Raw genomic sequence first — 16452 nt, 5'->3', positions numbered from 1 at the left:
AGGAAAGGAAAGGAAAGGAAAGGAAAGGAAAGGAAAGGAAAGGAAAGGAAAGGAAAGGAAAGGAAAGGAAAGGAAAGGAAAGGAAAGGAAAGGAACCATTTAGCATTAATTTTGATATCCTGGCAAAACTACTACATGGGGTAAAAGGACAAAACTGAGAAACCTTCCCAAGCCTGTAAAGTTTAACACATTATAGAAAGCAAGCTGTAATTTTATGCTGTGTGCCATTGGGTTTCACTGAGCACAGCCGGTTAGGTTTTGTCTCTGGGCATTACTGCAGAACACTTGGGGGTGGCAGTGGGTCAAACACAAAGGCCCAAGTCCTTCTCCTGAGAAAAACAAAGGCTCTTACAAACAGGAAATCAACCTTGGTTCGACCCTCTCAGGCCCTTGGCTAACATTTTGAGATGTCACAGGACAAAACTCCCCCACCCACTGGCCCTTCCTTTAGCTCGTTTTCCCACAGTGCTTCAGCGTCAGGTGTAAGGGTCAAACGTCATAGCTATAAATAAGCGTTGGAGTTGACTTGTCCAGATTGAACAGTTCTGGCTGCCCCACCTCAGTACGATGCACTCATCAGATCCATATGCCTCAGTAAATTTTGTTTGGTGTCTCACCATCTCCAAAAACATCCTTCCAGGTGAAATAGTTGCTTACTTCACCACATTTGGCAGAACCAGTCGCCTTGAGTCTAAAGGTTTTGCTCTTTACATTAACTTCCTTCATTTTGCTTTTTTCTCTCTATGTTTAAAGGGCTGTCTGAGATCTGATACTATTTAGTTGACAGGAATGTGAGAGATACTTTATTCATTTATTATAAGATTAAGTAAATGTTAAGGTTATGCTAACCGTAAGAATCAGGTTTTCTCTCTGTGACATCTCTCTTCATCTTGGGGACATGTTTGTTCAGCAGCCTAACCTCATATCACATAATGGATGATCAATAGCCAGAGACGACAAGAAGTGGCCTCATGAGTCATTTCTAGGAAATAGTTTGTTTTAGATTGCCTGGCTTCTTATTTATTGTAACTTCTATGTGTATGGGTATGTGCGTTATGTGCATGTCTGGGCGCCATGTGTGTGCATGGTACCACAGACGTCAGAAGACAGTGTTAGATCTCGGAGTTACAGTTTACCTTTCTTCAGTGGTTCTTTCCACATTATGTTACCCCTTCTCTATAGATACCCCATCATTAAATCTTTGGGAATTTAGCTTTTCTTTAGTTCTTCTTCTATGATTTATGACTTCTTCAAGAGAAGAAACAATCAAACTTAAAACAAAAAAAGAATATGTAAGATTGCCAAGCAAGATGAACAAGAGAGCTTGAACTAACCAAGGATCAAACCCCAGGAAAGCCATGGTCCCATGCATCTATACTACGAGATGCAGAGAGAGGTGTCCAGGGTGTCTCTTTTCCTCTTTGAGCTATTTCCCAGACAGGCTCATAAGAAAGACAGGCAGCTTGCTTCCCTGCAGAGACTCCTTTGTGGAGAGGTGTGACCTTGGCAGGATGTTGGGCAGGCAGCGGGCTCGGGACTGCAACTTTGTGGTTGAGACTGGTGTTGGTGCCTCTGCCTTAGGACATGTATGATGAGCTACTGGTGACTATCAGCTCCCGGAGGAGCAGCCTCCACCAGAACCTTGCTCTCAAGAGTCAGTATGATAAGGCTCTGCAAGATCTGGTAGACCTGCTGGACACTGGACAGGAGAAGATGGCAGGGGACCAGAAGATCATTGTATCCTCCAAAGAAGAAATCCAGCAACTGCTTGACAAGCACAAGGTGAGATGAGACCAGGAAGGCATAGCTGAAACAGCATATTCTCAGAACCTTACATAGAGGGGTTTGGTATTTCAACCAAATATGCCTGGTTTGTATGCGCTATACTTGTATAATTACACTTCTAAGTGGTCTATTGATATTTGTTCAAATCCCCTAGAGTAAAGAAAAATGGTGAAGGGTATTTTTATAATAAGTATAATCAGTGATTTTACTTATCAGTTCTCCATTAATATTAACCCAACTCTCATCATATATGAACTTTAATCAAGGAGAAACTCAAAGGCTTTCCTTAGTGGGTCGTGGGTCTCAGATGGTTTTTTATTTTCTCTTTTTCTCTCTCTCTTTCTTTTTAAAAGGCAGGATCTCATGTAGCTCAAGCTAGCCTCAAGCACTATCTAGCTAAAGGTAACCTTGAACTTCTGACCCTCCTGCCTTCACCTTCTGAGATCTGGAATTAAAGGGACATGCAACTAAGTTTCTATGGTCCTGAGGATGGACCCCAGGACTTGGTGCATGTGAGCCATAAAAGCTCCACCAACTGACCCTATTGTTAGCTACATTCTTAACTCAGTTTTCCCCCTGTGTATTTGTTAGGGCCTCTTGTCCATCTAGCCCCAGGTGCTCTCTCTCCCCCTCACTGTCCTGGCATAGACTCCTCACTCCACTCTGGGAATACAGGGCTGTCCACTCTGTTTTGGTGTCTGTTACTTGCGTCATTCAGACCTCCTGGCCCTTAAGCACATTCTCCTGAAGTTGCTGTTGGCCTCCAAGATTTTCCTAGGCTTGACCAGAACTTTTACCACGCAATCAGGCTTGGGAACCCGGAGATTGCTTCGTCAGTGTGTTTCCAAAGGGAGCTCAAGTTCATTACTCCTTAGTGAATAAATATATATTTAACACACACATACACACACACACACACATACACACACATACATTCCTATCATAGCACATTTTTAGCAATGACTATGCAAAGTTTACCAGGCTATAAACTCAGCCTCCCAGGTTATGGGAATTCCCAGAAGAAAAACAAAACAGTCTCACTGAGTTTTAAATGATTAACATTCTACTGTTGTGTGGCTCTCTGGTGGGCTATTATTGTCGAATTGTGGAAAGAAGGGGACTATACTTTTTTGCTATTTTCCCCTCAGAGATTTTCTGTCTAAAGAGTTGTATGATTTATTAATGCCTTATCATTTGGCTACGAAAACATTGCTTTAAAGTTTACAGCTGTTTTCTCTCAAATCTGACCATAGCAATAAAAGATCACTCTGAGTTATTCCAGAAGGGAGACTAGGATCAAGGAGCAATAGAATAACAGAAAAGATGCTCAGTTAGGAAAAAGTTCTAAGGGAGTAGGCCCCAGCTGCCTCTTGGGCTGCACAGGGGCCCCTTTGGTCATGGGAAATGCTGCCAAAGCCAGAGCGGGAGGTAAGCTTGTGTTGAAAACATGCTTGACTCTCAGTGCACATTTGGCTTAGTATGTCTTTTCCAGCCATTTGATCATTTCATCAACTGCTGATTGGTTAAAAATAATGGTTCTAAGATAGGCTTGATGTCACAGGTTTGTGTTGTAATCCTAGCTACTTGGGAGATGGAAGCAGGAGCGATTTCAAGTTCAAGACCTACCTCGGCTAAAGAGCAAGTTGAGCAGGGGTGAATACATGAGTTTTTGTCTCAGAATAAATGATAAAACAACAACATAGGCTGCTGGTATACCTCATGGGTAGAGTGGTTCCCTAATATTATTGGGCACTGATCTTGATTCCTGGCACAACAAAACAATTATGGTACTGGTGATGATGACCAACCTACCCTCTACTGTCCAGTCTGTGTTTTGTGGGAGACCTCTACAGCTTTGGTGGGAACAAAGTTACAGTCATATAATAGGAATTAAAACCTCAACTCTGCCCTACTTAACTGGGTGACCTTGTGCTAGCTACACAGACTGGATGGCTCAATGTTATCACTTGGAAAATGACAGATAAAAGTATTTCATAGACCTTCAGAATTGTCATAAGGATGTCATGAGTTGGGTAAAGAATTTATAGTAATAATAAGAGCTCAATTTCAGCTGTTGTTACCAATTTCTAGTCCTTCAGTTCCACTCATGGTCCCGGGCTTAAGATCAGGGGTAGAATGAGGCTTATATCCATCTTCTAGGATCTACTTATATAAAAGGTAGTGTTTGAAATGAATAAGTTTATGCAGTGGTTACAATTCCATTGCAAGGAAATAAAATACAAGGGAAATTTAAAATCATTGTTAACAAATTACTATATGCCTAGCTATGCTTGGTCATCTATCATAAGCAAGGCAGAGAAAGAGCCTGTATGTTGGAAAGAGAAGGTCTGAATCCCAGCCATGGTAGGAGAAGAAGTCATCTTGAGAAAAGCAGAGGGTATGCAGATCTGAAGATGAGAATGAGGGGACTAGTATATCCAAGTGACACGGGAGGCCAGTGGTGTGACAGGGATGGTCAGTGACTGTGTCTCTGATGTCAGTGTCCCTATGCATGGGATGTCAGCAGGAAACTCTCCTTTATCAACTAGTCACAGATGAAAGCGTTTGTCTTGGAGACTTGTGTCTTTAGCATAGTGATGAACCATCTGTACATGAGTAGCGTCAAGAGGGAAGGCCAGTTAGGAGCTCAGAGCCTAGACTTTGCAGGCATCCTCTGTAGGAAGGGCACAGTGCCTCTTAAGATGCTGCGGGGTGAGTTGGGCAGAGGGAGGCAGAGGAATGATACACTGCTAATGTTAACTGTGTTCCATCAGCTTCTGCTGTTGAAAGAGTTCTTATCTAGAGCTACAGTCCAAATGAGCTGCTGATCTCCTTCTGCCTGACAAAACTTAACAGGAATACTTCCAGGGCCTGGAATCGCACATGATTTTGACTGAAATACTCTTCAGAAAGATCGTGGGCTTTGCAGCTGCGAAGGAAACTCAGTTCCATACAGACCGCATGGCTCAGGCCTCTGCTGTGTTGAAGCAGGCTCACAAGAGAGGGGTGGAACTTGAGTACATCCTAGAGGTGAGACCGCCCAAGTCAGCCTCTTTCTGACTGCAAAATGGAGCTACCTGGGTTCCTTCATTTTGGGTATTGGGTTTCCATTTATATTCTGTATGTGATACACTGTAATGTGAGTCAGCTGGATGAATCCCAACCTTAGAAAGTATGGGTGAAGATGCTCACAGACTTGAACTTCAAGCTAAAACCCTAATTAGGAATATGAAATATGGAAATTACACATCCCTGGCTCTATCTATGCAATTGTTCTTGTGATAAGACCTGTCACTGGAATCTAGAAGCCAGAGGACAGCCTGGGGACAAATCTTTATGGTCTGAGAGCAAAGATAGGATGATTCATTTGTTGTAAAATAGCCAGCCAGGGGGCTGGAGAGATGACTCCGCGGTTAAGAAGAGAGAACTTGTTGTTCTTATAGAGTACATGAGTTTGGGTCTTAGGGACCCCATCGGGAGGCCCATAACTCTTCTGTGGGCACCCACGTGAGTGTATGCATACATACGTACATCATTAAACATTAAAAAGCAAAACAGCAGCAGCCCAGAAACTCTGAAGCAAAATAATGAAATAAAGGTTCAAGATCCCAGCCGCTATAAGCAGTGTTCTTAGTCCCATTTAGGAATTTGCTCTTCTGTCCAAGAAATTCCATTCCCTTGTTCTGTTCACTTGCATCTGCTTATTTGTTGTAAGTGAAGAAATCAAGTATGTATTTATTCAGCATTTATCAAGTTGCCACCAGATTCCCAGGCAAGGGAAATATAAACATGTTCCCAGGACTGTCCTCAAAGAGACAGTGGTCCAATGAGGGAACAAGAACACAGACTTCAGAATGCAGAATGACGTCTCTACAGGGAAGCAAACAGCCTTTGAAATACCAGATCTTATAGATAATCAGGGGGGAAAAAAAGGATGCCGTTTATTAACAGGGCCCAGACTCTGGAACAGAAGTTGGCCCCTGGGCAAAATGTAGCCTGTTTTATGTAAAGATTATTTGGGTATAATAGTTTTTTTATTGGTTTGCTTGTTAATCTCCAACTGCCTTCATCCAATGGGCAGACAAGACTGGTGGCAAGAGATACTAAATAATCTACAAAGCTGAAAATATTTACTATGTGGTTTATTGTAGAAAGAGCCTACAAGCTAACGTCCTAGATTCAGAGCACAAACATATGACCTTGAACATATGACCTTGGACACCAAATAGGTAGTCCGTAGAAGCCAAGGAATTAGCCACAGAACCCTGGGAAAACTGCTGGTAGATCAGTCCCTTCCTCGGGTTAATAATTAGCTCAGTTGCCCTAAGCTGCTGACCCAGTTCCTTTAGTCTTCCCATTTTCCTTAAAAGTTTTAGAAGTTATGTTGTAGCTCCTTCTTTCCTTCTTTCTTTCTTTTCTTTCTTTTTTTTTGGGGGGGGGGGTTTGAGACAGGGTTTCTCTGTATTACCCTGGCTGTCCTGGAACTCACTTTGTAGACCAGGCTGACCTCGAACTCAGAAATCTGTCTGCCTCTGCCTCCCGAGTGCTGGGATTAAAGGTGTGCACTACCATGCCTGGCTTTTCTCTCTCTTTTTTTAAACCTAATTTTGTTTTAGTTCTTGAGAATGTTATACACAAATACTATATTTACATAATTTCCATCCCTCTGACTCCTCCCCTCCCTCATCTTGTAATTTCAGGACCTCTTTTACACACACACACACACACACACACACACACACACACACACACACACACACACTGAGAGAGGGATGGGGCTGCACACTTTTGAGGGCCAGCATTATGTCACTTGCTTTAGATCCATCGCTTGTTTACTCAAACACCTGCTAAACATCCCTAAAGCAGATTATCTCGCAAGTACAAATTTTACACACCTGGGGGAACGTTATTATTTTTTTTTTGTATGTTGGTTGCTTAGTTTTGTTTGCTAGCCCAGGCTGTCCTTGAACTTGTGATCTTCTTGCTAGCCTCCCTAGTGCTGTGATTCCACTAATTACTGTTGTGTTTGTAGATGTGGTCCCATCTGGATGAGACTCGCCAGGAGCTTAACAGACAGCTGGAGGTGATAGAAAACAGCATCCCAAGTGTGGGCCTGGTAGAAGAGAGCGAGGACAGACTTGTGGAAAGGATAAGTCTCTACCAGGTCTGACCTCCAAGGGTATCTGGGTAGCACCCTTAATACCAACGTTTCCTTTAGAAACTTGCCAATAACTTCTAACAGAATTTAAACAAGCTTGTGATAAACTTCATTCAATTCTTTACTTTTCTTTAAAATTGCTGAAGTTCACGGCACACATAGACTGTGTCTGTATTGTTCATAGTTTATATGTATTTTATTACTGTTTGATGGTTTAATATATTACACAATGAGGTTTAGCCCCAGCTCCACTTGCCCTCTCTTATTTCCTTCTATCTAAAGCTAAAACCTTCTTACTCACAAGGGTTCCTCCTACTTTCATGCCTTTTGTGTATGTATGACCTGCTGGATTTAATTAGAATTTCTTATTAAAAAAAAAAAAAAAAACACCTCTTGGTTTGTACTCTACCACTCAGCAGCAAGGGTAGAGGCTTTCTTGACAAGCATGTTGCCATGAGGTAGGTTCTTAGTTCTGTGAAATAGATAATAGATCGATAGATAGATAGATGGACAGACAGTAGACATAGATGATAGATTGATAAATGTGATAGAGCGACCAACAGACAACTAGATGATAAATAGGTGATAAAAGTAGACCATAGATGATACATACATAGATAGATAGGTGATATATAGATGTTAGAGATATAAAAATAGATGATAGAGATAGATAGATGATAGATAAGCCATAGATGATAGATAGATAGATGATAGATGATAGATAGATATAGATGGTAGATTAAAAATAGGTGATAGATGATAGAAAAGCCATAGATGATAGACATACATGATAGATTGAGAAAGATGATAAATAGGTATACAGATAGATAATAGATGGTAGACAATAGATTATAGATAGATGACAAATAGCACGTTTGGAACTAGTGATTTCATTTTGAAAGGCATTTTCACCAAACTTCTACCAACCACATTTTGTACTTTAGAATGATGTCACTGTTTTTAAGAGATATTTTAGCTTGACAGCTATAAACACATCCAAAGTTCCTAACAAAGTAAAAAGAGAACATCTATATTTTGATAAACACGTTCTCAAGTTTTCAGAACTGCCGAATGAAGACAGTTTACCTTTGGTAGCGGACAATGCCAACATTGTAGCTATCAGAGGAATTACAATGCTCAGTGGCAAAAAACCGCACTAAGTCCAACTTTTAACCCAATGTCATCAATTGTTGTAGCATCTAAAATCCAGCCTTAATGAATACCAGCCCAAACTGTACCAAGTGCTGGATGGTGGGAAGCGACTTTTGATGTCTGTCAGCTGTTCAGAGCTGGAAAGTCAGCTGAATCAGCTGGGAGAGGGCTGGCTCAGTAATGCAAACAAAGTATCCAAGGAGCTGCACAGGCTGGAGACCATACTGAAGCACTGGACCAGGTAATGGGACGAGTGTTCGCTCAGTGTTTTGATTACGTCTGTGATGTATTACTAAGACTAGTAGATACTGGGCTTGGAAAAGATCTGCACATTTAGACAATGGCATAGTTTAGCAAACAAAGACAGACAGAGGATCCTGATGGGATGGATTCTTGTTAAAGCTGGCAAGGAGAACAGTGCCCAAATACAGCAGACACTGTGACCCCGCTCCTCCTTAGACACAGGGGAAATGCTGAGTTAGGTTGTCCTTGCTGTGAGTGACAGCTGGGACAAACAACTTATCAGAAGGAAATATTTATCTTGGTTCACTTTTCGGAGGTTTCAGGCCAAGGTGAGCCCAATCTATTGTGTTGGGTCCTGGAGCGGAATAGTGTAGTGGCAAGAACAGATGACAGAAAAGACAGCTTACCTTAGAGCGGCCAGGAACGGTGTGTGTGTGTGTGTGTGTGTGTGTGTGTGTGTGTGTGTGCGCGCGCGCGCGTGCACATGTGAGCACATATGTATATGTGCAGGTGTGAGCACATGTCAGAGACAAGTTACCCTTCAAGGATAGCTCTGGATGCCCTCCTTCTCTTGTTAGTCTCCACTCTAACTCTTCTAGATTTCCAACACTTTCCCACATAGTGCCCACCAACTGGGGCCCAAACCTTCAGCACACATGCCTGGGGCAATGTTTCACCCTGAAGTCCTTCCTAAAGGGAAGTATTCAAGGAGGCAGTTATTTGAGTTTTATTGAATGAAGCACTCTTTCTTCATCCTTTTATTTCAAACACCTTTATTTTCAAACATGACCCAAGGTTTCCCAATGCAAGGAGAAAGATTATTTTTTTCAGCTTAGCAATAAGGATGCTGAAGTCCAGAACAGATACAAGCTATAAATATTAAAAGAAAAGGAACGGCATCAACCTTGTATATTTTCTCTCCAAATCTTTTGGGGTTCTTGTTTTAACTGCCAGCAGACAGTGCAGATGGGATGTTTCATTAACCGAGTCTTGGATGTGCTTACAGATATCAAAGGGAAGCTGCAGATCTCATTCACTGGCTACAGTCCGCAAAGGACAGGCTGGCATTTTGGACTCAGCAGTCTGTGACGGTTCCACAAGAACTGGAAATGGTCCGGGATCATCTCAATGCCTTCCTGGTAAGTCTGAGGACCTAAGGCGTTAGAATCTCATTTTGCTTCTCAGGGCAGACTCATGGATCTGTATAAAGGAAGTCAGCTAGGAGCAAACACAGAAAAGAAGCTGAATTGCCACAGACAGTTCCGAGTCGACTTTGTATCTGGTACTAATTAAGGCAAATGAGTAGGCTCCAGATTGCCTTTCACATGATGGGTTAACTTGAGTGTAAAGGTGTGGTGCCTTTGATTTTCCCCAAAGAGCTCCGCCTGACAAGAGCCCTCCATATGTAGAAGTGATTGGCCTGTACTCTCGGTTGGTCTCTGTCCTTAAAGGAAAAGCCCCAGCTATTCAGTGCTAAACTGAACATTGTGACTTTTTTCCTAAAAGGAGTTCTCCAAAGAAGTGGATGCCAAGTCTTCCCTCAAGTCGTCAGTCACAAGCTCAGGAAATCAGCTTCTTCGCTTAAAGAAAGTGGACACAGCGGCCCTGCGGGCTGAGCTGTCCCGCATGGACAGCCAGTGGACTGACCTCCTGACAGGCATTCCTGTTGTACAGGAGAAGCTCCATCAGGTACGGAGAGAAGACCGGCTTGTTTGGTAACGGTTGATTTCCAGCATATAAGTACAAATTAGAATTATCTAGGAACTTTTGTCTTTTCTCTCTGCTGTTGCAACGTGTATTAAAACAGAACCATTTCTACAAATCCCACATCAGACGGCATTCCTTCTTCAAGCATCAGTCTCTCTCTCCTCCCCTACCTCCCTCCCTCTCTCTCTCTCTGTATGTGTTGGAAACTTGACTTGAAATTGTTGACCCTGTTTAAACTGACATTTCACGAGGCAAATGTAGGCACCTGGTAAAAATATGAACATCTATAACATCTCTAAAAGTCCTGCCATCTTATATTCAAGGAGGAAACTGGATTTTATTCAATATAAGAACAGTCAGGCATCATTTACAGAAGGGATATGTTCTTGATAAGTAGATCCTTGGTCCATTTTTGCCATTGTTCAAACATCAGCACATACTTACCACAAACTGAGAGACCAGCCCAGGCTCCTTAGCTTAGGATAACTTTATGGGGCCGCCATTATATTTGGGGCACCACATGGGACATTGTTATTCAGCTCATGACTATATTCTGGTGAGTAATGAGTCTAATTTTCCTGGAACTCTAGAGCACGTCAGTCTTTTGTCTCTGTAACACTCATCACTGTGGAGCAGGTATGACAGATGTTTTTAACACGCATGCCGTTTCTCTTCGATAGCTGTAGATTCATAGGGAAGTGGAGCAATCCCACCAATCCCATCTCTCCCTCCTTTCATAGCCCAATAGAATTAGGTCATATATATTTAATTATATATATATTATATATATTATTTATTATATATTATATATTATTTATTATATATTTATTATATATAATATATATTATTTAATTTTATATATATTTGGAGACAGGGTCTCAACCTTGTAGCCCCTGGTGGTCTTGAGTTTGTAGTGATCCTCCTGCCTCAGCCTTTGAAAGGGCCAGAGTTATAGGCATGACCAGCCACATACCAGGCAATTTATATTTATACATATTTAGATATCATTCCTTTGTTTCTGCAAATCACTGTAATCATGATGAGCATACTTGTTTGACATATGAAGTAAAATTCAGAATTCTGAGTATATATTAAATACTGCAGAAACTGGCTTTCGGGGATAACTGTTAGGGTGCCAGAGAGCAGAGAAAATGAGAGCTTGCCTGCCTGCTGGGTGGTGTTCCCCCCCCCTTTTTTTTTTTCTGTTAGCATTCCTGAGTCACATTACACAGAGATTTTGCAAGATAATTAACAAAGTACATCTGTTGAGTGTTTTGTAGTTACGTTTTTTTTTTTTCCAAACCCATAAAACTAGCTGTAAAGTAAGAATATGCTCTTGCTGGTGTTTTGATTAATTAGTTAATATTTACTCAATGTTTATGGTATGAGATGCTGAGAGAGTGAACATTAGGTAACTAGTATTATGGTGTTTGCCTGAGGTTTTGAGCGTCAGAGATCTGAAAACTATAAAGGACTATTATCTCTCTTGGTGTGTTAGTAGAAATCTACACAGGGTTCTTCTGTTAACACAGCCATTCTCAATCTAGGTCATGACCTCTTTGTGTGTGTGTGTGGGGGGGTCATCAAACAACCCTTTTCACAGGGGTCACCTTAGGCCATTGGAAAAATGCAGATATTTCCATTATGATCGATATCAGTAGTAAAATTACAGTTATGAGATAGCAGAAAAAAATAGACTTTATGGAAGAGGGTCATGACCACATGAGGAACTATATTAAAGCACCAAAGTGTTAGGAAGATTGAGGACCACTGTGTTAAGAAGAGTTGCATCTGAACCTTAATGTTTTGGACCCATTATGTCTCCTCTTCACAGCTCCAGATGGATAAACTGCCTTCCCGCCATGCCATTTCTGAGGTCATGAGTTGGATCTCACTCATGGAAAGTGTCATCCTAAAGGATGAAGAGGACATTAGAAACGCCATTGGTTACAAGGCAATCCACGAATACCTTCAGAAATACAAGGTACTGGACACTTGGAGATTTCCATTTTCATCCATTTAGACTTTTATTTGAAGGAGCTCAGAAACTCGAACCAGGACTTCCAATGTATATCCCCTGCACAGTAAATAGTTGGAGACATTCAAAAGCAAACCCTTGCAAATACTAAGTACAGATGCAGTGTGCTAGTTATTTTTATCTTGCTGTGATAAAATACCTTGACAACAGCATCTTAGGAAAGAAAGGGTTTATTGTGGCTAATTCCAGTGGGGATGCAGTTTGTGATGGAGGGAAAGGCCTGGCAACAGGAGCATGAGGCTGGCAAACCTCATTCCACCTGCATGCAGGAAGCAGAGAGACAGAGAGCAGAAAGTGGGGCCAGACTATAAACCCCTAGGGCCTGCCCCTGGTCATGTACTTCTTCCAGGCCCTCCAGGGAGCTTCTAGTGTTTAAGGTTCGGTAACCTTTCCAGAGAACATTCAGAACTGGAGACCAAGTGCCTAAACACATGGACATATGAAGGACATTATGCACTCAAACTATAACACATTAAAAATAATTATTCACCCATTTCTACATATCATACAAATGCTATTTATATTATATATAGTATTTATATTTGTTTAATTTTATCTTTAATATTTATTTATTTATTATATATACAGCATAATGTCTGCCTATACACCTGTGTGTCAGAAGAGAGCATGGGATCCCATTACAGATGGTTGTGAGCCACCATGTGGTTGCTTGGAATTGAACTCAGACCTTTAGAGGAATAGCCAGTGCTCTTAACCTCTAAGTCATGTCGCCAGCCCCTTGTGTAATTTTATAAACATACATGAATTCATACTTGAGCCCCTATCATGTCGGGTCATGTAAAGAACAAGTGTGTCACGGGAGTGGCAACAGTCACGTGCAAGTTCTCAAGGCTTTCCAACGCCTGGAAACACACTAAGCCTTTTTACACCCAGAAGCATCTCATCTGAGTCTCCCGCCTCTCTTTCAGGGTTTCAAGATAGACCTTAACTGCAAGCAGCTTACGGCGGACTTCGTGAACCAGTCAGTGCTCCAGATCAGCAGTCAGGACGTGGAGAGCAAGCGCAGTGACAAGACGGATTTTGCTGAGCAGCTTGGAGCAATGAATAAAAGTTGGCAGCTCTTGCAAGGTCGAGTTGGGGAGAAGGTGAGCTAGGTGGCCTGTCCTGATCCGGGTGACAAGTAGTGCAGTTAGATGCAACCCGAGGGAGCTTCCCACAGCCCCCAAAGGTGATCTACCTCCGGACATCTTAAGTCCCCTTTGTTCTCTTCTGAAGCCTCCTTCATCTGTACGGCTGAGTCTGATTTTTTTTTTTTAAGTTGCCTCTTCATTTCTCTTTCCTTTACTTTTCTTCTTACCTATATCAGCCATCAGCTGATATTTGATAAACTTCATTTTCTGAATTTCTATATGCAACAGACTACATTCCAAGAATTTCATTTTCACATTTTAATTTTATTCTGCGGGGCCTTGCATGGCCATTTTCATGCAAGTATGTGATGCTCTTATAGGATAGTCCTTCCCACAACCCGCTGATCCCCAAGAACTCTTACCTCATAGGAAATTGTAGGGGGGTAATTTTTGTGCCAATGATTTGATTTTTTCCAAAGAAAAAATTTGAATGTTTGCGTCCTTCTGTTGGTTTAGATCCAGATGTTGGAAGGCTTGCTGGGTTCATGGTCAGAATACGAAAACAGCGTACAGTCTCTGAAAGCTTGGCTCGCAAACCAGGAGCGGAAGCTGAAAGAGCAGCATCGAATTGGCGATCAGAATTCTGTTCAGAATGCGCTGAAGGACTGTCAGGTAAGGCATCCAGGTGGAACACGGGAGCCGCCTCACCCTCAGGCCTGTATGGAGGGCTCGTTGGTTCCAAGGGTTCTGAGCTGACTCTTGGGAATAACTGCACCTGCTGATTGATGTTGGACTTTGAAGTGGAGTCTTACTATATAGCCCATGCTGATTTAAAACCTGGAGCCCTCCAGCCTTAGCCTTCTTAGTACTAAGAGTACAGTTATGAACTATAATATCTTGTTAGGTTTTTGTTTGTTGGTTTGGTTGGTTGGTTGGTTGGTTTTGTTCTCTCCCAATTCAAGTCTTCATCTCTTGTTGTTAAAGTTTTGAGATTATAGAAAGAACCAGATATACACCTACATAGGTAAAGATGCTTGAATCCCTTACACTGATCATGAGACCTAATACTTACCAATATTTTAGGTATATTGGTACATTTGCCCAATTTTTTTTTTTCTTTCAAGATGTCAGTATAGGGAGTGAGGACCTAGCCCACAGGGTAAGTTCTTGCCATGCAGATGTGGGGATCTAGCTGGGTTTCCCGGGACCCATGTAAAATCAGGTTGGGTGTGATGGCCCGTCCTTAATGCTAGTTCTTAGGAGATGGAGTCAGTGGTCTCCAGAGCAATGTTCTTAGCTAGAGAAGCTGAATTATCAGTCTCTGGGTTCAAGTGAGGGGCCTGACTCAGTATATAAGATACAGGAAAATCAAGAAGAAATTGGATATTAACTTCCAACCCACTCACTTGCACATGTATGTGCTTGTGCAACCACACATTCAGGCACACACACATGCAACCACATCACACACACACACACACGAGGTCAGTGAACATCCCACACAGTATCATTTTGTTCCTATATATTATTGACATAATCTTTGAGAAATAGTTTATGTCACTATAATGGACCTCAAAAATTAACAATTTCTTAATGTTATTTTATTCTCCATCCATAATCATCATACCCCCTCAATTATATTTTTATTTATATATTTTTTTTAGATAGGGACTCACTGTGCAGTCCCAAACTGGAACTTGTTAGGAAGACCACCCTGGCCTTGAACTCATAGAGAACAGCCTGACTTTCCCTTAGTTATCTTTAAGATGCTTCATTTAATTTATTCAGTAAGATTGCAGCACCTGCTAGCTGCATTTGCTTATAAGAGTTCTTTAGTGTCTTAAGTGTATTTTGATACTGTCAACCAGTTAAACCATGCCTTGGCCTGGCCACTGCCTTAAAATGTGCCTTAACTTGCTCTTACTATGGAGCCTTCATTCAAATCCTGTTCTACCCAGGCATAGGAGCATCAGAGGTGACAATGTGTCACAGCAGAAAGCTCAGGCTGGCTGTTCATGTCATCAGTGATGAAGATCTGGGGTTCATAATGATGAAGATGTGGGGTTCAGGCCGGTTGTCAGGTTAGAGGTGCTCGCCAGTGACAGGGATGTTATAGTATTTCAGAATCTCCTTGGGGAGTCTTTGGTACTCCCAGGAAAAATTTTTTTAACAGCTAAAACTATCCTGATAATTACTTTAAAAATCATGCCCTGCAGTGGTGGCACACGCCTTTAATCCCAGCACTTGGGAGGCAGAGGCAGGCGGATTTCTGAGTTCGAGGCCAGCCTGGTCTACAGAGTGAGTTCCAGGACAGCCAAGGCTATACAGAGAAACCCTGTCTCGAAAAAAACCAAACTTAAAAAAAAAAACAAAAACAAAAAATCATGCCCCGGATTTGATCCTTAGAACCCTGAAACCAGCTGTAATCCTGCATGCCTGTAATCTCAGATCAGAGTCATCCTTGGCTACATAATGATATCGAAGCCAGCCTGGGCTACGTGAGACTTTCAAAACAATAAGTAAATACTATTAAATAAAAGCTAAATTTGCTCTCTGTGAACAACCAGCTCTGTCTCCCTTTTGGATGGAACCTGCATGAACCCCAGATCGTCTTCCACGGTATCTCAGAAGAAGGCGCCCATGAGAAGTTTCCCTACAGGGAAGCTCCTTCCTTCAATCTCACTTTCCCATCTTTGAATGTCAAACAGTAATGATTTCCTTTTTTAAGCAGCCTGATTTCTGCTTAGGACACATGTAATGGGGACCTTATCTTTAAGCCCTCACAGGAAACCTTACAGTTCAGAAAAGGAAGGCCATATAGTAGTCCAAGAAAGGTTTCAGTTTTGGATTTGAACCTGTCTGAAATTATTAGGTTTTTGTTAGTTCATTTTGCTTTTAAAGAAAGCTTCTCGTGTAGTCTGAGATGGCTTCCAAATTCAATATGTAGCCAAGGCTAGCCTTGAACTCATAATCTTCTTGTCTCTGCCTCCCAAGTTCTGGGATGACATGAGTACACCCACTGTGCCCAGTGAGAAACACTTTTAAATAACATTTTGTTTGACTGCGTCCCATCAGAAGATGGATGTAAAAAGGACTGGACACCAAACTTGCCCATCATCTGTTCTCATTGGATTTTGTATCTGCTTGGAGGCCAAAGATACTTCCAAGTGAGGCCATAAATTTCTAAAATCTGAGAAGTAAGCCAGCATTTCAAAAATTTGCTTTTAATGTTGAAAAGTGATAGTTTTGCTGAGTCCTCGGAGTTAAAATATTTCCAT

At 41.8% G+C, this 16452-nt stretch overlaps 1 protein-coding gene across 11 annotated transcripts in view; it reads left to right on the top strand.

The window, feature by feature from the left end:
• Syne1 (spectrin repeat containing nuclear envelope protein 1) overlaps positions 1 to 16452 on the top strand; it is a 493437-nt gene that overhangs the window by 387322 nt on the left and 89663 nt on the right. For all 11 annotated transcript variants that reach the window (XM_029532807.1, XM_029532801.1, XM_029532799.1 and 8 more), the window contains 9 exons: positions 1582 to 1782; positions 4642 to 4815; positions 6818 to 6949; positions 8140 to 8336; positions 9345 to 9477; positions 9845 to 10027; positions 11880 to 12029; positions 13013 to 13189; positions 13691 to 13846. In XM_029532807.1, coding sequence (XP_029388667.1) covers positions 1582 to 1782; positions 4642 to 4815; positions 6818 to 6949; positions 8140 to 8336; positions 9345 to 9477; positions 9845 to 10027; positions 11880 to 12029; positions 13013 to 13189; positions 13691 to 13846 — 1503 coding nt within the window. The remainder of the gene's footprint in view (positions 1 to 1581; positions 1783 to 4641; positions 4816 to 6817; positions 6950 to 8139; positions 8337 to 9344; positions 9478 to 9844; positions 10028 to 11879; positions 12030 to 13012; positions 13190 to 13690; positions 13847 to 16452) is intronic.

This window comes from Mus pahari, chromosome 21 (assembly GCF_900095145.1).
Source record: "Mus pahari chromosome 21, PAHARI_EIJ_v1.1, whole genome shotgun sequence".
NCBI lineage: Eukaryota > Metazoa > Chordata > Mammalia > Rodentia > Muridae > Mus > Mus pahari.
The sequence above is the reverse complement of the archived record's forward strand: the minus strand, read 5'-3'. Positions and strand labels throughout refer to the sequence as shown.